General features: G+C 52.0%; 1 protein-coding gene across 5 annotated transcripts in view; it reads right to left on the reverse strand.

Moving 5' to 3' along the window:
* PRDM11 (PR/SET domain 11) overlaps window positions 1-24,232 on the reverse strand; it is an 83,747-nt gene that overhangs the window by 47,958 nt on the left and 11,557 nt on the right. For 3 of the 5 annotated variants that reach the window (XM_066362801.1, XM_066362776.1, XM_066362809.1), the window contains exon 2: window positions 279-403. In XM_066362801.1, coding sequence (XP_066218898.1) covers window positions 279-397 — 119 coding nt within the window. In that variant the 5' untranslated portion in view covers window positions 398-403. Of the gene's footprint in view, window positions 1-278; window positions 404-981; window positions 1,430-24,232 lie in introns of those variants that run through there. The other 2 variants (XM_066362787.1, XM_066362794.1) reach the window with 2 other exon arrangements.

Genomic DNA, 24,232 nt, shown 5'->3' on the forward strand with positions numbered 1-24,232 from the left:
GGCCACAGGTGCGAGACAGGTGGAGGAGCCCCAGCCAGCCTGCCTGGTCGGCGCAGGGGTAGTGGAAAGGGAGGGGTCCTGAGACCTGGGCCCAGGCCTTCTTAGGCCACTGCTTGGGTGTTCTTTTTTTTAAAGCCTGTGCTCACCTCTAGTCCCAAGAGCTGCCTGAGGAGGGTGGGCAGGGAATGGGAACTGTCCGCAGGGCCTCCCAGCAACCTTACCAACCCAGCCCAGCGGCTTCCCCTTCTCCCTCTCCTGTCCCCACACAGGGGCCTCACCAGGGCTGGCCATACTCCTGGTCGCGGAGAGGTGAGCAGACCTCTGTCTTCACCACCGTCACCATGTCCCCCACGGCTGCCTTGGTCTGCGCCAAGCACTCCTTCATGTTCTCAGTCATTCTGTTCTGGGGACGGGAAGGCGGGACCAGCACAGGAAAAGGATCAAAGAGACAGGGGAAGAGGGGTGAGTGGCGGAGAGGGCAATCGGGGGTCCCGTGGAGTCTGGTTACCCTCCCTGCCATCCCCAGAGGAAGCACTTGAGAACACAGACAACAAAAACAGCTGTAGCCTGGCCAAGAGGAAATGCCATTTCTATCCCGGGCTGGTCCTGGGGATGACTGGAGCCACCAGCCCCATGGGGTCAGGGACCAGGGGCAGCTCAGGCCAGGAGACAGCCTGGACCCCAAAACCAAAGGGCAAAGGGTACGAGGAACCGGCAGGAGCCTCCGCACAAAAGTCTGCGGTGTGGAGCAGGGGAGGGATCCACTCAAGTCCATCTGGGGCTAAGGGGAGCGGGCTGATGAAATGGGCCCTCAGTGCCTCCTTGCGAAGCCCCTAGCCCAGGGGCTGCCAGGGAATGCCGCCAGGCCCGCTTCGCCAGCTCAGAGCAGGTACAGGCGGGGCCTGGGGGTCCTGGTGTGGGCTGGCCCGGACTCCAAGCCCCACCCCGCTCTCTAGGGGAATCTCCCCAGTCGCCGCTTACCGCCCTCCTCCACCACTGCGCCGGGCTTCAGCCCCTCCCTCGGCGCCCCAGGGTCCTCATGCCAAGCCCGGGCACACTCTTCAGGCCAGGGCAGCGCGCACTCGGGCTGGACCGCGCTGGCCCCGGGACTGGGCGAGCAGCGTGTGTGACTCACTACCCCGGGCCCCGCTGGCCACACCCCTGCTCCTCGGCTAATCAGCCCCCTGCTCCCCACCGGGGCCCCAAAGCCGGCGGCGGCAGGGAGGGGTGTGGGGAAACATGACGGCCTGCCCCCTCCTCCGAGCCGGCGGGGACAGGGGGCGCGCGGAGGGGAGCGGGGGCTGCCCCGCGCCAGCCCCGGCGCCCGCGGGGCGTCCCGTCCGCGTGTAGGGCGGGGAAAGTGTGAGACGCCGCGGTCCGGCCGGGGCGGCACACGGGCCGGGCGCAGGGGCAGCGCGGGCGCCGGGGAGGGCGCGGGCTGGCTCTGTCCCTCTCACCAACCTTCCCGGCGGGGCGCTCCCGGCCCGGCCCGGCCCGGCCCTGCCCAGCACCCGCCCCCCGCCCGCCAGGCCCGGCATTCCTTGCGGGGGCATGTGGCTTCTTGCCGGCCCCGGGGGCATGCAGTTGGCTGGCGGCCGCGAGGGGGGCGCGCGGGGAGCGGGAGGAAGCGAGCGCCCGGAGGCCGGCGGGAGGGGGCCCCCGGGAGGAATTCCAGCCCCTCCCGCGGGCTCGGCCCCCGCGCGGGCCGGGGCGCCGGGCGGGCGTCTGGTGCGGGTGATAGCGCGGGGGAGGCTGGGCCCCGTGGCCCGGCGGGTGGTGGAGCAGGTCTGCGAAACGCGCCAGCAGCCCACCGCGCGCCCTCCCGGCCTCCAGCGCCTACCCGCTCTGCCTGCAGAGCAGCCTGCTACGTCACCGGAGCTGCCACTGCCACCCAACTCGCCGGCCGCGCACCGCCCGCCCGCCACCTTCCCACCTGCGCGGCCTAGGGTGGGGGCCGGGCGCCTGCAGCTCTCCTGCCTCCCGCCAGCGGCTCCACGTTTGGTGCTTGGCCGACCTCATAGCCCATGGATGGACCCCAACCATCCGTGAGAGGGCAGGGGTTGGGGGTCACCGAGCCAAGAACCTGGGGCCCGAAGGTGTCAAGGGATTTGTCCAAGGACAAGAAGTCCATTCCTCGTGAATTCTGGATTAGAGCCTGCGGCCCTCGCTGAGTAAATTGGAAACAGAAGCCCCAAACTCAAGAGTGAGGTTTCAGGTCTGGTCTTCCTCTGTGCCCTGCCCTCGCCCAGTCCTACAGACGGATCACCCCCATCACCCTGGGCTGGGCTCAGGCCTCAACCCATACGTCCAGCTGATAGGGTATCAATAAATACTATATATATATAGATATATGACTGCTAGTGCACCATAAGTAACTTATTTCCTAGATTGTCTTTAGCACCCCCACCCAGGAACGCAGAACTACTGACGCTGGATGCTCCCATACCCCTGAGGAGATGACTGACCCCAAGAGGTAATAAAGCCCACGATTAGACCAGAATGCCATGGAGAAGAAACTATGATCCCAGAAACGAGCCATCCTGCTTGATGGTTCTTACAATGCTGGAAACCAACTATCCTGCTTTCTGACTAAGTGCATGCCCCCAACTGTACTAACCCCACCTGAAAAAGTATATAATCAGCCCTCGCAACTGAGATTGTAAGGCAGGCTTTGGACTAAGATATGCCCCCTGTCTTCTCAAGTTGCTGAGCAATCTTGATTACAGACGCCTGTTTCCGTATCAGACCCAGTCTCTGCTTTTGCGGCAGCAGGTGACCTGAACCCCGGACCGGTTGAAGTCCAGTAACATAGCTGCGAGGTGGGGACGAGAGCCAGTGGATTTGGAAGGGATCACTGAACACGCCTGCCCTGAGGAACCCTCTCACTTGGGTGGCAGCATTCACACACAATCATTCTGAGGCAGTTCTGTCTAATGGTTAGGAACTTGGGCTCCAAAGCAGCACCGCAGGCCTATGTTCAACTCCCACCAGTCAGCTATGCGCCCCTGGCAGGTGCTACAACATATGAATGGCCCGGTTCTTATGTTGATTCCCTAATTCCCAATGTGCCTGTATTTGGAGAAAGGGTCTGCCAGGAAGTAATAAAGATTAAATGAAGTCATACGGGTGGGGCCCTGATCCAATAGGGCTGGTGCCCTTATAATATGAGAGGGAGACCAGAACTTGCTCTCTCTACCAGGTGAGGACAGTTGAAAGGCAACAAACAAGTCTGCAAGCCAGGAAGAGAGGCTTCACCAGGAATGGAATCAGCGCCTTTCCCTCGGACTTCCCAGACTCCAGAACTGTGAGAAACATCTCGTGTAAGCCACCCGGTCTGTGGCATTTTGTTACGGCAGCTGAGCTAAGACAGCAGGTTATACCTAACCATTGTGCTCCAATTTCTTCATCTGGAAACTGGCAAATACTAGATTCTATCACCAACATTGCTGTATTAGACCGAGAGGAGTTTGAAGGGAGCAAGGCACCGTTTGTGCGATCCCACTGAAGAAAGCAGATCAGGATGGTGGGCATGAGGACATCCTAAGGGGGGAGGGGAATTGAATTCTCTCCACTGGGTTGGATTTGTTATTTTTCAAAGTCAATCATCTGCACACTGGCACTATATTAGAAACAGACTGTTTGGGACCATTTTGCATTGTGCTCCCCTGCTCTGGCCCTTTTCCCCCCTCTGCCAGCCACACCTGAATGCCATGCTCCACTCTGCCATGGGGCCTGTGAACTTGCTGTGTGCTCCACCTGCACACACCTGGGAACTCCTACCCCATCCTTCAGCTTACTGTTCCCCCTCCGTAATACCCTCTCCAGCCCCAGCGTCCTTTCCTCGTAGCACTTGCCACACTCACAATGGTCTTTGGGCCCTGGCCAGTTGGCTCAGTGGTAGAGCATCAGCCCAGCATGTGGAATTCCTGGGTTCGATTCCCAGCCAGGGCACACAGGAGAAGTGCCCATCTGCTTCTCTACCCCTCCCCCTCTCCTTCCTCTCTGTCTCTCTCTTCCCCTCCCGCAGCCAAGGCTCCATTGGAGTAAAGTTGGCCTGGGTGCTGAGGACTCTGCCTCAAGTGCTAGAATGGATCCAGCCACAACAGAGCGACGCCCCAGATGGGCAGAGCATCGCCCCCTGGTGGGCATGCCGGGTGGATCACGGTGGGGTGCATGCAGGAGTCTGATTGCCTCCCTGCTTCTAACTTCAGAAAAATACAAAAACAAAACAACAACAACAAAAAAAACAAGGGCCTTTCATTAGCCTGATTATTTGATTAACATGTTTCCTGTCATGGATTACAAACTCCCCGAGGACAGGGTGCAGGCCGTTTTGCTCACCCTTGAATTGCTAGCACCTGTAACAGTGTTGGGCACCAGGGCAGAACTAGCTGAAGGCAAGCAAGGTGCTACAGCATAAACTTGAAGGAGGCACCCATTCTCAGGGTGGTGCACTTGTAAGAACACACCCGAGTGTGGGTGCCTTCTTAAATTTTGCACCCTAAGTGCCCTGCTTGACTTACCCTGGTCTCAGCCTTTCCTAGCACATAGCATAGTCTCAAGAAATATTTGCCAAATGGATGAATAACCAAATGACCCATGACCCATGCCATAATTCACTACTGCCGCCCTCTAATATATATATACATATATGTGTGTGTGTGTGTGTGTGTATGTCTTGCTGGCCCCATTGCAAATTTCAACTCTAAAAGAGACCTTAGAAGGTAAGACAGGGTGGAAGGTACTGTTCTGAATCCTCTTGCTAGGATGCTCTTTCAGTGATCTCTGCCAGGTGAGGTGGGTGATGCTGGCATTAAGAGGCAGTGAGGTGCAGTGATGAGATTACTGTGAGGCCTGGAGCCTGAATGTGGTAATAAGTTGTCAAGTATAAGCTGTGTGACCATGAGCACATCACTTAAACTCTCTAGGCCATAGTGTCTTCCTGGAAAAATGGAAATAAATGATCATATTTGCCAGGTTATCCTCATGAGGAATAAATGAGATAAACGTGGGGGCGAGGCCTTGGAAAGAGCCAAGCGCTCTGGGTTTGCAAGGAACTTTAACATTTAACTGGCCGCCCGGAGACCAGGAGGTGAGCAGGAAGAGGAGAGGAGATGGGATGGAGGGAGGAGAGACTACAAAAAAGGGAAGGGAAAGAGAAAAGTGGGTGATGGCGAGAAAACAAAAGATGGAGGGAGAAGAAGGAGAAAAGAGAAAAGTGGAGAGAAAAAAAATAGGTGGGAAGGGAAAGGAAGCCTCAGAGACAGAGGGAAAAAGGCATGCAGACATTTTTCTAAGTCTTAAATGGCCCCGGGGAAAACCATCCCCTTCTAAGGAAAGCGTTCATTTATATCCAAAGTAGAGAGGTCCACAGGCCACGCCACTACCTTCCATGTCTTCTTTTTCCTTTCCAGCCCACCTTCATCACATAAAAGATCTGTGATGACTTACAATACAAACACAGACTCGACAGGACACTTGAACAGTGAGAGACTTCGTGGAGAGTGATGCAAATTATACCAAGGATCTGTTTTAAGATGGTGAGTGACCTATCTTTCCAGTCAGTCTGAGCCTCCTAGCAGCTAAAGCAAAAGGGAAACATGATGGGTTACGGAGCACTCATTTGACACCTACTTATTGACTGTCTGTCTGCACAATTCTTGGAGACAGTTCTTGGAGGAGTCAGTTGCCTGGAGAACCAGGAACAAGCCTCAGGTGTGTGACCACATGACCGATGTGCACTGCAACTCCTTTCTGTGTCCCTAAGGAAGGCCGCCGGGGCCGGGAGGGAGAAGCAAGCGGCACGTGGCAGCATCAAGCGAAGCTCCATTTGGGACGAGAGAGAATCCGAACTTGTGTTTTTCATGGAGACCATCTCAGCAGGCTCTGTAGTGCTGAGCAGGTGACGCTGCAGCAACCTTGTCTGTAGACTGCTGTGGCCCCGCGGGCCCAGCGAGGGCCCTGGGGGAGGGCTAGGCAGGCCTCAGGGAGGACTCCACGCTGCTGGCAATGCTCCCTCTCCGCCGGCTCCTCTGAGTCTGCACACGCAGAGATTAGGCATGTTGCAAACCCAGCAATGAGATGCAAACCAAGAGGAGGGGGCAGAATGTGGCTCAGGAGCCTGCAGCTCTGTTTTCACCCTCGGCAGCGTGCCAGGGTCCTGGAATGCCCAGCAGCCAGTGTGGCCAGAGGACTGGGAGTCTGTGCCCACTTGGTTTCCCTAGAGGCTGGCAACATGAGAAGCTGGCAGGTCTGCCCCGGTGCCACCACAGCATCCTCTGTTGTCCCCTCTGGTAACAAAGGAATAGGAGATTAGGGGGCTGGCCCAAGTCACACACTGACCTGGCCTGGGTACCCTCAGCCCCAGGTCTCCGTCCTGGCTGCGCCATAGACTTTTTATGTGACCCAGAGCAAGGTCTTGCCTGGAAAGTATAAGGTTCAACATGGTTCTTAACAGTAAATCGTGAGGATAATGGGACAGGGCATGGGATTAATTACTACAGGGAGTTGCTGAGTGGAGAGGAAAAAATTATATGACTTGAACTCATACATGAGATAGTTTGCAAGTATATGTAGATACTGTTGTGATGAACAAAAGATAATTAAAAAGTGTTATTGAATTCAGGGAAGCTCTATGTCACTGTGTGCTTTGTTAATCAACTGATACCAGCATGGCCAACGCACAAGCTGTGTCACCCTGAGAAAATTAATTAACCACTCCTGCATGGTTAATTGGTTTCTCCATCTGTCCAATGGGACTGATATAAGAACCTATCACATAGGGTTGTTTTACGTAGCATAATGCCTGGCATATAATATAATATAAAGTTATAAAAATTCTTATTATCGTTCATCTATTATTTTAAAAGTATAACAGATATCAGGTGGAACATTGGTGAAAATGAAAAAAGGGCCTTCAAAGCAGTATTTTAATACCCTTACTAAGAGAAACATTTTATACTTTAAAGATGCTTGTCCCAATAGAAAAAAAATGAAACAGAACATGAAAAAGCAATTTGCAAAAGAAGAAAGACAAATAGCCAATATGCTTTATGGGAAACCACACGACTTTAATATTCAAATATAAATTAAAACAAATAAATATCATTATTCCTCCACTAAATTGGCAAAGTTTAAAAATATGTATTCAGAGTTGGCAAGAGGGTGGGGAAATGCCCTACACGCCGGACTCACTGGAATATAAACTGGCCTAACCTTCTGGAGGGCAGTTGGGCATAACATTGAAATGAGCAAAAGCTTCGAAGGAGCAATCCCCAATCTAGAAATTTATCCTAAGGACCTAATTAAGTTGTGTGTAAAGATTTACCCACAAGGCTGTCCTCCTCTACAATGCTATTTTTAGTAGCAAGAAACAGGAAACAATGCAAACCTCAAAAATAAGAGAAGAGTTCATATGTAGCATACAATGAAATACTAGACAGCAATTCACAATGCTTTGGAAGAATATTTATTGCTGTGGAAACACATGCTCCACATACTGTAAAATAAAAATAAAAGTTATTATTAAGTGAACAAAGATAACTCAAAAAGGCCACATACTCTATGTTTCCAACTATATGACATTCTGGAAAAGACGAAACAATGGAGACAGTAAAAAGATACCAGGGGTTTAGGGGTTGGGAGGGATGAAGAGGAGGAAAGAAGAAGGTTTTCAGAGCCCTGAAAATACTCTGTATGACACACTAATGGTGGGTACATATGATTATACATTTGTCCAAAGCCGTAGAATGTATAACACCAAGACTGAACCTTAATGAACCAAACTATGGCCTCTGGGTGATCATGATGTGTCATATAGTACAGGTTCATCACTTGTACAAACTGGACCACTCTGGGGTCGGATGTATGTGGCTGGGGAGTTGTGTGAAGACAGAGGTTACGTGGAAACTCACCTTACTAGCTTCTTAATTTTGCCGTAAACTTAAAACTTCTCTAAAACAATGAAGTCTATTTTTTGATAATGAAAAGGTACCTGCACAGCCATAAGGATTTGCATGCAGAGGTCTGGGAGGATGCATTCTGAGGTGCTGATCTCTAGTGGTTAGTTGGGGGAGGGGTAGTATTAAAGAGAGAGTTTCTGGTTCCTTTTTTTTTTTTTTTTTGTTATAAGTAAAAAAATGTTGTGTAAAAATTCTTTAAAGAAACTTTATACTCATTTAGTTTAGAAACCACTAGAGAAGACATCTGAGTTTCTCCCATCATTACTCACTTGTCATTAGATGCTGAGACCACACCAATGGGCTAGGAGGAAGGAGGAGCCCAAAATAGAGACTGAATCCCGGGCACGTAAGTGGCACAGGATGCATATTTGATGAATGAACGAATCAGTCAAGCGACTGGTCAGTCAGAGCCCTGGTAGTTCTACCATGAAGCACTTCTGTTTTCTGTTTTCTTCATGATTTCCATTTTGAGAGACTTCCTCTGCTAAACACTGCATGCATTGTGTACTAATTCATTCATTCCCCTAGTGTTTCCTACATACACAGATTATATGTTAACCAGGGTCAACACACGGGTTAGCTGCTACCATTCTAAGCAGAAACAAAGAAATACGGCATATACATTCACTTGTCCTGCTGATTAATATTAATTAATACGGTACTGTACAATATTCATTAAGCTTCTTTATGTCTTAAAACTAGGTCGGCAGAGAGTACTATGCAGAAATGAGATCGCACAACCTACAACTGTATGCTCACCTCGGTAGCACACGTGCTAGAGTGCAGATGAGTCATGATGCTGAGAAGAGAAACAAGACCCCAAAGAGTACACACTGTGCACTTCAGTTTATTTGTTTATTTTTTATTTATTTTATTTTATTTTTTTATTTTTTGTATTTTTCTGAAGCTGGAAACGGGGAGAGACAGTCAGACAGACTCCCGCATGCGCCCGACCGGGATCCACCGGGCACGCCCACCAGGGGCGATGCTCTGCCCACCAGGGGGCGATGTTCTGCCCCTCCGGGGCGTTGCTCTGCCGCTACCAGAGCCACTCTAGCGCCTGGGGCAGAGGCCAAGGAGCCATCCCCAGCGCCCGGGCCATCTTTGCTCCAATGGAGCCTTGGCTGCAGGAGGGGAAGAGAGAGACAGAGAGGAAGGGGGGGGTGGAGAAGCAAATGGGCGCTTCTCTTATGTGCCCTGGCCGGGAATCGAACCCGGGTCCCCCGCACGCCAGGCCGACGCTCTACCGCTGAGCCAACCAGTCAGGGCCTCACTTCAGTTTACATAAAGTTAAAAAAGTAGACAGAACGAGGGTGTCAGAAGTAGAAGTGTTAATGGTTACCCTTGGGAATAACTAGGAAGGGACAGAAAGAGGGTTCTAGGGTGCTGGTCATGCTCCCCTGGGCGTGTTAAGTTTGTGAAATACATATATGAGCCGCGGTTCTATGTTATATGCATTGTTCTATATCAGTGGTAGTCAACCTGGTCCCTACCGCCCACTAGTGGGTGTTCCAGCTTTCATGGTGGGCGGTAGCGGAGCAGCCAAAGTATAAATAAAAAGATAGTATTTAACTATAGTAAGTTGTTTTATAAAGATTTATTCTGCCAAACTTAGCGAAAATCCGACATAAAGTACTTGGTAAGTAATTATTATTATATGCTTTAACTTGCTGTAACTCTGCTTTATAAATTTTATAAAGTAAAGTTATTTCCCTACTTTATAAGTCACCATCACTGCGGAACCAGTGGGTGGTTAGAAAATTTTACTACTGACAGAGATACAAAAGTGGGCGGTAGGTATGAAAAGGTTGACTACCCCTGTATATGGACATACAGATTAATAAAAACAAAAAAATATATACCAGCTGGGGCCTAAGGCAAAGAACTCCCCTGGGCGGCCTCTGAACCTGTGCAGCTATGACTCCGTCTGGGGGAATGGTGGCAGACGGGACTTCAGGCCTCAGAGCAAGTCCCGAAGGTGCTTTTGGTCCCTCCGGCAGAACCTTTTAGAGATAAAAGGTTGGCTCCATCACTGGTAAGACTTTAATAAGAAGAGGTTGGGAGAAGCTGTGTAAAAGTCTGTGAGTCAAGTGGAGAAGCTAGTGAAGGGGGCACCATTTTTAGGGGTTTGCTCGTCACTGAGGAGACTGAGGGTGGCTTGCCTGGATCCCAGGTCCCCTTCCGTCTCCACTACCAGAGCTGGACACTGTTCAGGTGCCACACCAAGCCCCACAGAACCTGCGGAGATTCAGGGGAAGCTGAGCCTCCCTCACTTCCAAGGGAGGGAGGGGTCAGGTTCACCTAAGCCAATCATGGCAATACCATGCCCTCCCCAATTATTCGATCTTGAACCTGGCCTTTAACTAGTCACCTTGTCATCTCCTCAGATGACACCTGACCTACTTAGGCCCATCAAAGCACGGAAAGAACTTTTATTTCATGATTCAACGAGAAAACACGCAGCCTTTGTTGCAAATGGCAGCCGTGTCCTGCAGAGGACCTGGGCAGGAAACACCTTTAGGATGAAGCCGGGACAGCGGAGCCCAGGGAAGGTGTGGGGTAATCAGAAATACATTCGGTCTTTGTCCCCAGTTCCTGGCACAGAGCTCCTAAAAACCCTGGAATTTCCCAAGTAATGGGCATGTCTTTTGTGATTCATCAGGACCCCTTTCCTATCACACCTGAGTTTATGCTAATGATGTGACTTAGGGTAGGGCCCCTGGGTACTCTCAGGATGGGACTCTCACCAGAAAGACAGTGATTAGAGTTAGATCATTCAGCCCCACCCAGCAGCCTCCTAGGAGAGGAGGGGGCCTGGAGATTGAGCTCTACAAAAAAATTACTTATTGAGTTATAATTGACATAAAAACATATTAGTTTCAGGTGTACAACATAATGATTTAATGTTTGTATATATTGTAAAATGATTCCCACAAAAGTCTAATTAACCTCTGTCACCATACAGAGTTACAGAATTTTTTTTCTCGTGATGAGAACTTTTAAGATCTATTCTCTTAGCAAATTTCAAATATGCAATCCAGTATTATTAACTCTGGTGTCCACGCTGCAAGATTGCATGCTCTACAGACCTTATCTACTTTATAACTGGAAGTTTATACCTTTTGTTTCCCTTCACTCACTTCGCCAACCCCCACCCTTCCCCCAACCCCTGCAATCAACAATCTATTCTCTGTATTTATAAAGTTTATATATATATACACACACACACACACACACACATATAAGTGAGATCATATGGTGTTTGTCTTTCTCTGACTTATTTCACTCAGCAAATGCCCTCAAGGTCCATCTATGTGGTTGAAAATGGCAGGATTTCCTCCTCTTTCTTCTTCTTTTTATTTTTTTTATTTTATGGCTGAATAATATTACACTGTATATACATAAAACCACATTTTCTTTATCCAGTCATCCATCAACGAACACTTAGGTTGTTTCCAAGTCTTGGCTATGGTAAATAATGCTGCAATGAACATGGGGGTGCATGTTTCTTTTCGAGTTAGTTTTTGTTTTCTTTGGATAAATACACAGAAATGAAACTCCTGGATCATATTGTAGCTCAATTTTTTTTTTTTTTTTTTTGAGGAAACTCCACACAAAACAGTATCCTCACCAACATGTGATTTCTTGTCTTTTTGAGAATAGCTATTTTAACAGGTGTGGGGTGATATCTGGTTGTGGTTTTGATTTGCATTTCCCTGATGACTAGTGAGGTTGGGCACCTTTTGGGTCCGCACTGGCCATCTGTATGTCTTCCCATTTTTCAATCAGATTGATTGGTGGCGTTGTTGTTGTTGTTTGTTTGTTTTGCTATTGAGTTGTATGAGTTCCTTATATATACATATTTTGGATATTAACCCCTTATCAGTTATATGACTTGCAATATTTTCTCCCATTCTGAAGGATGTCTCAAAAATTCTTGAACACCAAGCTTCACAGGGCTTCCTGGTTGGTGAAGACATCGAGGCGCTGGGAGGGTGGCACCCTGGGCGGGGGCCGGGAGGCTCCATGGCCCTCCACCTAGCCCGATGCCTCTCTTCCATCTGCCTATTTCTAGTGTATTCTTTATAATAAACCAGTAATAGAAAGCCAAGCACTTGTCTGAGATCTGTGAGTCATTCTAGCAAATTACAGACCTTGTGGAGGGGTTGCAGAAACCCAATTTCTTCAGGAAGCACAGGCAGCCGGGGACCTGCGACTGGGGTCTGAAGTGAGGACAGCCGTGTGGCACTCAGCCCTCGGCCCGCAGGCTCTGTGCTAACTCAGGGTCGTTTTAGAACTGAGTTGAATTATTAGACACCCAGTTGGTGTCAGAGTATTGAGAATTGGTTGATGTTTGAAAACATTTCAGAGACGGGGCCTTTCACATGGTTAAGGTGTTGAATAAAGTGTCCTACTTTTGAACTTCCTGTTACACCTCTTTGTCACTCAAGCCCCTCTAGGACAGGGTTTCTATTACATGCAGCCACAGCTGTCCTCGGTGGTACCCTGTCCTGCCAAGGTGCAGTCCTCACCTCCCTGTGGGTCCACTCCTGCCGGGTCCAGAACTCTGGCTGTGCCTCTGTAAAGGGTCCCCTTGATGGTGTCGCCAAAAAGGGGCAAATCGGGTGGGACCACGGCATCTCACCCCCAGCCTCGTGCATCCCCTAAGCCCAAGACTTGACCAGAAGCTATGACCTGAGCACTCTCTCTAGTGCATTGCTGGGGGAAGCGCACACCACTACCTCTATGGGGAGCAACAATTTAGCACTGGGAAAACTTTCAAAAACTCACTAACCTTCGATCCTGCAAATTTCACTTCTAGAAATTTCTCTGAGACACGTGTGTAAGAGTATTCGTTGTAGTGCTGTCTGAAATAGTGAGGGACTGGGGAACAACCAATGTTTAAATTCACGATAGCATATCCTCACGTGACAGGGAGCTGTTTCAGAGAAGAAAGCAATGAATAAACTCCAGCCCTTCGTCCAAGGGCACCACCTGGTCTTGGCCACCTCTCCCTCTGGCCTGAAGGACTGCAGGAGCCTGACTGTCCCCCTGTGTCCACTGGGCCCCTCCTATCCGTTCTCCACCCTGCAGTCGGGATGAACGTGTTACAACCTAAGTCAGATCACAGGGGCCCTGCTCAAAACCCTCCAGCGTCCTATCTCACACAGAGCAAAGAGCAAAGCTCTTCAGGGGCGTGCCAGACAGACAGTCTGCCCCTTCCTCCTGGGACCTCATCGCATACCCTCCCCCAGCCACGCCCGCCACAGACACAGGCTGCCCTGCTGTGCTCAGCCTGAAACGGCACGTTCCCGTCTTGGCACTTTGCACTGACTGTTCCCTATGCTCTTCCCTCAGACTGCCACAGGGGTCACCCCCTCACTCCCTTCAGGCCTACACTCAATGCCACGTACTCTGGCTGCCCAGGTAAAACTGCGCCTCCCTTACACTTTCTACCTCTCCTTCTTTGCTTTGTTTTTCTCCGGGGCACTACTTGCCAACAAACTGACGTTGTGCTCCTTTATTTTATTTGCTGTCTGTCTCCCCAACTAGAACACAGAACAGAGTCCCGGAAGGCAGAGAGGTTCATTGGCTTTGTTCATTCCTCCATCCTCTGCCGTGAGAACGGTGCCTGGTGCGGAGTGAGCGCACCATATACGTTTGTTGAATGGATCGTGTAATTGGTGGTGAAAACAGACCCGCGGGAGAGAGCAGTATGTGTAATTTGAGAGGCAGCAGAAAAACGGTGGTTGAGAGCATGGATCCTGGGGCCGGGCCGCCCAGCTTCAACTCCCAACTGCATCGCTTACTGCTGTGTGATGTCCGGGGAGTTCCCTAACGACTCTGTGCCTGGGGGAATAGTCACAGCACCTACCTGATCAGGATTAAGTGAGTTAACATGTGTACTAAGAATGGTGACAAACACAAAGTGAGCTATATAAATGTGTTATGTAAAATAAACATGCCCCATTTTAATAAAATTTAAAGGACACATATACACATGTGCTCGTATGTGCATTATAGCTCTAGGCCAGGGGTCCCCAAACTTTTTACACAGGGGGCCAGTTCACTGTCCCTCAGACCATTGGAGGGCCGGACTATAAAAAAAACTATGAACAAATCCCTATGCACACTGCACATATCTTATTTTAAAGTAAAAAAACAAAACGGGAACAAATACAATATTTAAAATAAAAAACAAGTAAATTTAAATCAAGAAACTGACCAGTATTTCAATGGGAACTATGCTCCTCTCACTGACCACCAATGAAAGAGATGCCCCTTCCAGAAGTGCAGCAGGGGCCGGATAAATGGCCTCAGGGGGCCGCATGTGGCCCGCGGGCCGGGCCGTAGTTTGGGGACCCCTGCTCTAGGCTGTGGCAGCTGCCGCTCCTGGGGCTGAGGGTAAAGGAAGAGACGGACTTACTTCTCACTGAATTTTATATCAGCTACATGCATTTCTGATTTAAAAAATCGATTAGTAATGCTTAGGAGTTACTCATTATTGAGGCTGGGTGATAGGTATGAAGTAGAAGTTCATTATACTCCTCTACCTTTTTTGCATAATAAAAAGTTTTAAAAAAAATACAGATTAGTATGAATAGTTTACAAAGAAGTAGGCTGCCCCACCCCCTGGCTCCAGCAGGCCAGCAAGTGGAGCGGGGAAAGGGAGAAGCTTCCGCTGGTGGAGGAAGGGTGGGCAGAGGGGCTCCTCCCAACCCCCCGCCACTGCCTGGATGAGGACCCTGCAGTGTAAGAAATTCCCGGACGCCAACCAAGGTCCCAAGTACCAAGTTGAGCGCGGCCAAGTAAGGCTCGGGGAGAAGGAGGCGCATGCCTGCAGAGGGCAGGGTCAGGCTGCAGGCAGTGTAGGGGCTCTGGGCTGAGGGTACCAGGGGCTCGGGGAGGCACACTTGCAGATGACACAGTGGGTGGGAAGGTCAGGAGCGAAAGGCGCCTGGATGCGGAGAATCACTAAGAATGCTAGAAACCATCCTGCACCGATGCCAGGAGACAGAACAGCCTCTGGCTTCCTCAGTGCTCACTCCATGATGCTGACGTGGAAGGTGGAGAATTAAAGCAGTCTTTCCCCAAGGCACGCCTGTGGCTCTTAAGGGACAGGGCTGGGTACAGTGTGCTCTCCCATTTTCCTGCTTCTAACAGGGTAGAGCAGAAAGGATGCACCCAGACCACCTGTCCCAAGCCCCTCCTTTCCAGGTGAGGAAACTGAGGCCCAGAGGGAAAGTGACTCGCTAAGAGCTCCCAGAGGCCGGCAGTGAGAGACACACACCCACTGCCATCCAGTCCGTGCTGGGCAGCCTGTCACCCAGCCCTCTGTTCTGTGCTCCCTCACACCTACGCTCCTCCTGACCCCTTTAGTGAGATGAAACCCTAGCAGGGGGTGTTTTGGCCACAAGGAAAGAGGTCCCACCGCCCACAGCAGGAGACCAGAGGGGAAGGCCTGCAGAGAGAGCGGCTGCAGCCCCAGCCCCCGCCTTCCCTTCTCCAGTCTCCTTCTCTCCATCCTGCCCCCGCCATGCTCACTGTTCACTCGCCTGGCTCGCCCAGAAGCTCAGAAGTCACCTAAACCCTTGCTTCTCAGGGTGTGGTCCACAGGCCAGCAGCGTTGGCATCACGTGGAGCACGGCAGAGAAGCACGTGGAACTTCACTCCAGACCTCCTTCCACAGAGCCTGTCCTAGACACTGTCCTCGAAGGACCCAGCTGCCGGTGAGGTGGGGGTGCTGGGGGGACCTCGCTGGCCTCGGTCCACTCTGGCTGTTCCCCCCAAAAAAGAGATGCCCAGGTGATCTGTACGCATAGTCGAGTTTGAGGAGCACTGGTCCAAATTGCAAGATGTGAAGCCACGGTGTATATAGCCACCAAGCCTGCATGAGTACCTCTAAGAGGGACGATCAGGCAGCCAGGGCGCCACTCCATCTTCGGATAAGACACATGCGTGTGCGTGCATCTGTGTGCGTGGGTGTGCATGTGAGTGTGATGGCAGAGGTGGTCCGCCATGGTTCTGGGCATCCCTTCTGAGTATGTCGAGCTGTAAGGCCTCAGCATCCCCTGACCCAGAGCCATTTCAGTAGCTAATCACATAGGCGATCAAGTAGGTCAAGGCGGCCACAGTGTGAATACCATGCACTGGCTCACTCTCCGGAGAAGGGAAACTGGCTTGTTTACTGCTTGCTACAAGAGGTGCTGAGTCCCTCGCCCTAAGTTCCGGGGCAGTGTAACCACTGTTGTCTGCACAGTCACATGTAAGTCCCTCATGTCACCATGGTCCCTGGGGGTGGGGTAACTGGCACTACTATGCTGATGATTGTGCTGCTTGCTGTGCTGTAATCAACTGACTTGCTGATCCACGGAGTCTCAGCCACATTTAGCATCTATATCATGAAATTGGGGGGGGGGGTGTATGTGCGCGTGCGCGCGTGCACGTGTCATTAGTGGCCATTTATTAAGAATTAACTATCTTCCCACATACTCCTTGACAGGCTCACATGTGAAGGCTCACGCCAAGACCCTGATCTGAAGGAACTCAAAGGGAACCTGGCCTTTCTCGAGCACCTACTTTGTGCCGGGCCTCGTGCCGGGGGTTCCGCTTTTGTACAATCTCACTTAATCCTCTCCACGGCCCTGCAGCAAGGACTATATTCCCTTCCCACATTCAGTGCAATGAAGCTCTGCCTGCAGCGCAGTCTCAGAAGAGTAACAGACGGGTTACCCAGACACAGCACTGAGGAAGTAAACAAAGAGTGAGATGATTTCTGAGAATGATACCTGTGAGTGCAAGTGGTGTGACCACTAATTATCAGAATTACTGTCTGTCAAGCTTGCCCGCACACACACGGGTGTTCTGGGGCTTCTCGGGCCACGGTGACAAGCTCATGGCGAGGGGGCACCATAGAACTGTGACACTCCACCAGGGAGGTGTAGCTGGCAGGGACAGGAGACCATTATCGGTCCCCTAGGAAGGAGGCAGGAGGGGCCCAGGTTTGGCTGGTGGGCTCTGTGAGGGGTGTTCCACGCATCCTCTAGAGCAGGGTAGTCAATCTTTTCATACCCACCACCCACTTTTCTATCTCTGTTAGTAGTAAAATTTTCTAACCGCCCACCGGTTCCACAGTCATGGTGAAGTAACTTTAAAGTAGGGAAGTAACTTTACTTTATCAAATTTATAAAGCAGAGTTACAGCAAGTTAAAGCATATAATAATAATTACTTACCAAGTACTTTATGTCGGATTTTCGCTAAGTTTGGCAGAATAAATCTTTATAAAACAATTTACTATAGTTCAATCTATCTTTTTATTTATACTTTGGTTGCTCCGCTACCGCCCACATGAAAGCTGGTACTCCCACTAGTGGGCGGTAGGGACCAGGTTGACTACCATTGCTAGAGGACATCTATTCATTCACTCGGGATGTGTCCGTGTGTTGTTGAGTGCCAGGCACTGGCCTAGGTGTGGGGAACCCCGAGGGAATTAGGTCCCTGTTCTCAGGAGACTCACAGCCCAGGTAGAGTGTCTGGAGCTTTTCCTGCTGGCACTCATTCACCCTCTGGCACCAACCTCCCTGATGTCCTCGGGAAGAACCCTTCTCCAAACACTGTACTTGGGATAGGAACATGACCAAGGACCAACCAATCAGCTACAGGTCATAGAGAAAGACGCAGGGAAGGGTCCAGGGCTCAGCCAATCATGAGCAGTGTTGGGGGATTGGGGGAGTCTGCTGAAAAGAGGGGCTGCTGAGAGCATAGAAGGTAAGTGTGAACCTGCTGGGAGCCTGTCCCTGAGCCACTGCATAGGACAGTCTGCCTAGGAATAGAGCCAATGCAGAAAATTGCAGAGGAAGAAGGATAGAACATGCCCTGATGGCACCGTGGGAGCCCCTGGATCCAACTGCGTATGAAGCTATAGATGCCTGGAAGTCTCACTTGGCTGAGCCTATACATTCCATTTTTGCCTAATCCTGCTTGACTTGAGTTTCTGTCTGATTGTATCTGGCTCTTTCCACAACCTAGTGAGTACAGTTTTGCTTTCTTGTTTTTTTCAGATAGAAAATGGAAGCTCAGAGAGGTTAAGTGGCTTGAACAGGCTACACAGCAGGTGTCTGGAGTCTAAGTGAAAGCCCATGCCCTTTCTCCTACTTCATGGTGGGGTGGTGATAGCTACCACTGTGGGGGAGGGGCGGAATAGGGTCTTTCCTGGCAGGAAGTGAAAAGACTTCCTAGGAGCAGTGACCACTGAGGGATAATTAGAACGAGACCTTGCTCCAATCAGAGACAGGGCTGTAGAGAGGCGACAGAAGAAAGGACCCACAGGTTACAAACTGGCAGCTGTATTGCCCCAACTTTTATTGTTGCTTTAGTTGTCAACGTTGAACAAAGAGAAGATTTCAGGTAAAACCACGGCTGTTCAGCGCTTCTGGAAAATCAGAAGCACCAGGGCCACCAGGAAGACAGTCCCAGGTGGCAAGAATGTTCTGGAGCAGGTGGTGGAGGCCCTGCTCGGGGCACTTAACCTCCAGAACCCCAGCTGGCGGCTGGCAGTCAGGTCCGCCCCTGCCTGGGCTGGGGACTGGAGTTTGCAGCCTGCACAGCACGGACCAGAATGCCATGTGTCCTCTACGAACCCAGCTGCGGGGAGTGGGGGGTGCTGGGTTGGGACCTCGCTGGCCTCCCAGCCTCTGCCCACCCTGGCTGCTCCCAAACCTCCAGTGCCCAGAATGCTTCCTGGCACACAACAGGGGCTCAATGAATATACACAGTTGTCCCTCAATATAGTTCCAGGACCCTCGTGAATACTAAAACCCTCAAGATGCTCAAGTGACTTCCCTGATATAAAAGGGCATAGTATTTGCATGTAACCTACACACATCCTCCTTAGACTTTAAATTAACCTCCAGATGTCTATATAATACCTAATACAATGCAAATGCAATATAAATAGTTGTTATACTGTATTGTTTAGGGGATAATAACAAGTAAAAAAGTCTATACCTGCCACCACGGTGGGCCTAATTCCATAGTACATGCCAGCAACAATATTACATCTTTTTCCCCCGAATATTTTCAATCCCCAGTGGGTTGAATCTGCAGTACCTGGTGAATGGAAGAAAACGAGAGGGTGCGAACTGGAAGCTTCAAGGACTGCTTCACAGAGACCCTGGAAACCCCTCCCAGGGGCCTGGGAGGGTGGAGGGGGCGGGAGAGGCAGCGGGCGCAGAAGCCGGAACGTGGGCTCTGGAGTGAGACTCCTTGGGTGAGAATTGGGACTCCACCACCTGCTGCTGTGTCACCTGGGGAGGTGATTTCACCTCCTGTGCCTTCAGCGACCCCTCCATAAAGTGGGGCTGGTACTAGTCAGATAGGGTTGTTGTGCACAAAGGGGTGAACAGCCAATAAGTAACTATGAGCACCACCTCTCCCACTGACTCCTTGACCTTGGGTAAATTGCTTCCTTCTCTGAGTCTCAGTTTACCCGTCAGCATGGTGAAGCAGTGAGCTCTGATTTCCGTGAGGCTGTGACTGAAAACTCAGCACTCATGCAAACACCTGGCGCTGCTCCACAGAGGGGCGCCCCGCAGGTCACAGGGGTCCCTCTGCTAAACCACGCCACCGCTAAAATCAAAACAGATCATCACGGTAAAACAATTTGATTCCAGATTCCTTTAGATTTAGCCAGGTTCCAGCCCCAGAACACGCTGTGGTTCATTTACCCCAGACCATGATCACCCAAAGGCCCAGGGACACAGCTGGGAGAAGCCGGCCCTCAGGGGCCCTGCCTGGTGTCCCTCCCTGGGTGCCCTGTCCTTGCTGCCGAGAGCCCACAAGCTGTGCTCGCCAGGGGTGTTTCTCTGTGGCCGGGGCTGGGCATCCAGCTGGCAGAGCTGTTTCCATTTCTCTCACACGCCCCCAGATGGGAAATGATTCATGAAAACCAAGAAGGTAAAATTAGCCCAAAGGCTGCCGAGTAATTTATGCAGCCAACAGCCCCGGGAGTGGGGGGGGGGGGGGGTGGCCCACGCAGCCAGCTCGGTGTGGCCTCCCAGCCTGGCCAGCAGAAGCTGTTCTTTCTGGGGTCTCCTATTTCTGGACGCGGCCTCCAGGGCTGTAGGCAGGGCTTCTGGAGCTTTCTCCGAGCCCCGTTTCGCCGCCACACTCGGGAGACCCATGCACACCGCTCGGGACCTGCTAAGTATCGGCAGGGTGCTGGGGGACGTGCAGACGTTTCCTCCGCACCTCCACCTCGGGAGGGAAGTGTCACCTCCCCTGTTTTACGGGTGAGATAAGTAGGTGGCCAGAGGTATGTGGCAGAGTCTGAATCCAAACCCAGATCTCATGAATTCCAAAAGCGGCGCTTCTCCGCAGCCCCGCTCTGGGCGTCGTCTGCCCAACGCCGAGGTCTCGGGTGGGGCGGAGAAGTGGATCTGTTGGGGGGGACTCCTTGGCAGGCCCCGCCACACCCTGACTGACAGGTGTGTCTCAAGACTGTTCAATACCAGAATCTCGTCCTCAACTCCAAGCCCAGTCGTTCCAACTAGTAAGGTGGAGGGTCCCCAATATCCCAGGGGCGGAGATAAAGCCAGTCTTGGCCCTGAGTGCCAGTCATACCCCTTAAATGCCGGATAGAAAAGCCCCATGGTCTCACTTTATAGGGCCCAGAGAGGGGAAGGGACTTACGCGAGGACACACAGCAAACCTGTGGTGGAGTCTAAGGACGGACCCGCATCTCCTGAGCTCTGCCGCAGACAGCCTGCTGTCAGCTTTTACAAAAGAGCAGATCTGAATTGAGTCCTTACATGTTGGGGCAGCTGAGGTGGGGAGTCTCCCCTGAGACCTCAAGGGCCCCCAGTACGGTCCTGCCCCAGACATCGGACCCCATTTTTGGAACCCACAGGGAATACCTAGCAACTGAGAGGGTCCCTTGGAAGGCAGCAGGTGAGGCAGACTAGAACCCCACTCCATGCCTGTGGGAACCCGGACACGTCGCCTCTCTTCCCCAAGCCCGAGTAAAAGGCGGGCTCAGAAGTTTACAAGAAAGTGTGCGTGTGAACCACCCAGCAGGTAGAGAGCGTTCCACAGGAATGCAAGGGTCCCACACGAATGTGGTCACGGTGCTCACCCTCAGCCCCTCTGGCCCCTGGCTTTTTCCAGGGGAAGCCCAAGGCCAGCCACAGGTGACACCCCACAGACACCCATGCAGAGAGAACTTGCCTCTGTCCCCTTGGGGCAGGCAGCTGAGTGCCAGTGTGACAGCTCAGAGCACCACCACCCACTCCCAGGACACAGTTCAGAGCAGCTCAGTGGCACCGTCTCCCCAGAGTGACCACAGCTGCATGGCCCAAGCCCTGAGCTCAGCGCTGGACCATCAATGCCCTGGGCCCTCAATGCTGGCGGCTCAGTCCTCATTTTACGGTGAGAAAACTACCATTCAGACAGGCGCGTCGCTGCCCTGGTGACCCTCCTAGCTGTAAGAGGCATTGCATCAGCTCACACACAAGCCTTGGAGCCACAGTGCCCGGGTTCCAATCCCAGTTTCACCCTCATTCGACCTTGGGAAATCACTTTGCCTCTCCAGGTTGCAGTTCCCTCAGCTATAAGTGGAAAATAATAATAGCATCTACCCCCGAGGTTATTCTGAGGATTCAGTGAAATATTTCAGGTCAAGACTTAGACGAGCACCTGCCACATAGTATGTGCCCAATAAATATAAGCAGTTATTATTGGAGCCAGGACCCAAGCCCACATTCCCTCTGATACCAATGACCATGCTTTTAACTTAAAGCTAGGCGAGGTCAATGTGTTTGGTGTGACCCAGCAGCATGATTGGTGAGGGTCTATGTCTAGAATGCAGAGGTGGTTTGAGCTTCCCTGTGCCAGCTGCCAGCTGCCAGCTCAGACCTGGCCCTGGGCCTTTCTGAGCTCTGCCTTCTCTAGTCTAAAATGGGCCCAATGATGACTGCCCTCCTGCCTCCCTGGGAGAAGTACGCAGAGACCCCTGGGGGGCTGCAGCTCCTGCCCACACCACAGGACAGGCTCAGAGGGCAAGCCCCCTCCCTAGCAGGGCGGATGCCTCAGCTGCAGCGGCCACGCTGTCCCCCGCCACCTCTGGCTGCAGAGAAGGTCTGCGGCTGATGCTGGGGAGGGGCTGGGCCCCGGGCCAGCGGCGGCACTTCTCGCCTCTCAGGAAATAATCCCAGCCATCCGCGCTCACTGACCACACATGCCACTGCCCAGAGGGCAAGAGGTCAAGCAGGGCTGGCTAGCTGAGCACCTTCTGCCAAGACTGTCACACTGGGGGGCCTCGTGAGAAAGTACTGCACTGGAGGCAGGTGGCTTGGGTGTAGTACGAACTGTCAGTGGCTAACTGTGTGGTTTTGGGGAAGACGCTTAACCTCACTGAGCCTCAGTTTCCACATCTGTGAAATGGCCGTGGCCCAGGCTGCCCGTTGCAGAGGAGGTGGTGAGAAACTGGTTAGATGGTGGCCTAAAGGTGGTTTATGAAGGCAGGCTTGGGGGTGTCATGAGGAAAAGGCCCAGGATGAAATATACAATCACCTGCAGCGGGTTGCCCCCGACGACCCGTGCCTGGACAGCCGGTGTAGCCTGGAGAGGCCCCGGGACTCCCGGGGGAGAGGCTGGCCCCAGGCTGCTTTCTTCTCCTGCCCACCGTGCAGGCCAGCGGAGATCAGATCCCCGGCCACAACAGGCCCCATTGAGAGCCGGTAAATCTGCCCGGGGTGTGGGGTTTCGCTACCAGGCTCCTAGCCACCACTGCCGAGCGAAGGGTCAGGCTGACCTCCTTCCCTGCACCTGGGCCCGGGTCCAGCATCGGCGGGGCCAGCCTGGGCAGGAAGGCGATGCCCGCTGCATGCCCAGGCAGCAGCCCCCTCTGGGAAATCTGCGGGCAGTGGGATGGAGCCGTTGCAAAGGCTGGAGCCCTCCCAGGGGGCCCACTGGGGACGGAGGTCCTCGGCGCAGAGTGGGGTCCGGAGCTAATGCAGACGAGAGAGTCGGGATAATAACACCACTGCGACTTCACTGTTTGCCTGGCGTGCACTCTGCACCTCCATGTCTTAGCTTACTTAGTCCGCACAGCAGCTCAAGGCAATAGCATCAAGGAGGCGGATGGAATTATCATCTCTAGTTGACAGAGGCTGAAACTGAGTCGCAGAGATGCTAAGGAGCACCCCCAGAAAGACCAGCATTTGAACCAAGGCATTCGGACTCCTGAATCCACTTAACCACCATCAGAGCGGGTCACTCGAACGTGCCTTTTGAGTAAGAGCAGAGAAATCTAGGAACAGTGTGGGACCCACAGGGAGAAGATTGCTTCTGTGCAAAGTCTCAGTGGACAGATTTTAAATAGTGTTCAATTTTTTTTTTAAATGCAACAAGCTCCCAGAACCCAGCAGTAGCTACTCTAGATATGCCCAGGGAGGCATACAAGAATAAAATCAGAATTAACCCAAATGTCCAGCAGTCAGAGAACGGCTAAATAAGTAATGATGATCCTCTTCAAAACCACTGTGCATCGGTAAAAAGTCAAGAGAGAGAAGCTCGCTGGGTAAAATCATCACTAGACTTCCTAGATCCAAAGTCAAGTGAGTAAAGCAATTTGCAGAATGACTACGTGTGCATATAAAACCATGCTCACACACACTGCAAGGGTACATATTCCTGCAGTGTGGCAACGTATGGAAAAAGATCTAGGAGGGTACCTAACAAAGTAGTAACTGTGATGGTTGACAGTGCAGAGGAAGCTTGGCCCTTCTGAGCCTCAAGCTTCATCAGGACAAGGCCCTCAGTCTCCCGCAGCAAGAGTGGCTTTAAAGTGCACAGAGCATCAGATGCCGGAGAGGGAGAGGCGGCAGCCGTGCGCCCTCGCTGTGACTCAGTCAGAGGGGCCCAGACCAGCCATGGAGAGTCCATCTCCTGCTGCCCAGCCTCTCCCAGTGACTCCTGGCGCAACCTCTGTCCCAGCCGCCCCCAGACCCTGGCCTGCACGCCCTGTGTCAGCCCATGTCTCTGGGAGGAAACCACACTGGGGCAAGAGTTCAGGAGGTAAGGAGGAGGAGAAAGTGGATGTGGAAAGGTCACGGGGCTGATCACCCCTGACTGTGACACTGAGCCAGCAACCATTGAGCCCTAACCCCTGAGAGGCTGAGCCCTCATCTGGCACTGGCCCCTACAAATATAACACGTAAATGTCAATGTAGTTTTTACCTTCAAGACAGCTATGGGGTCGAGAGAAGAGCTA

Source organism: Saccopteryx leptura, chromosome 1 (genome assembly GCF_036850995.1).
Source record: "Saccopteryx leptura isolate mSacLep1 chromosome 1, mSacLep1_pri_phased_curated, whole genome shotgun sequence".
NCBI classification, from domain to species: Eukaryota; Metazoa; Chordata; class Mammalia; order Chiroptera; family Emballonuridae; genus Saccopteryx; species Saccopteryx leptura.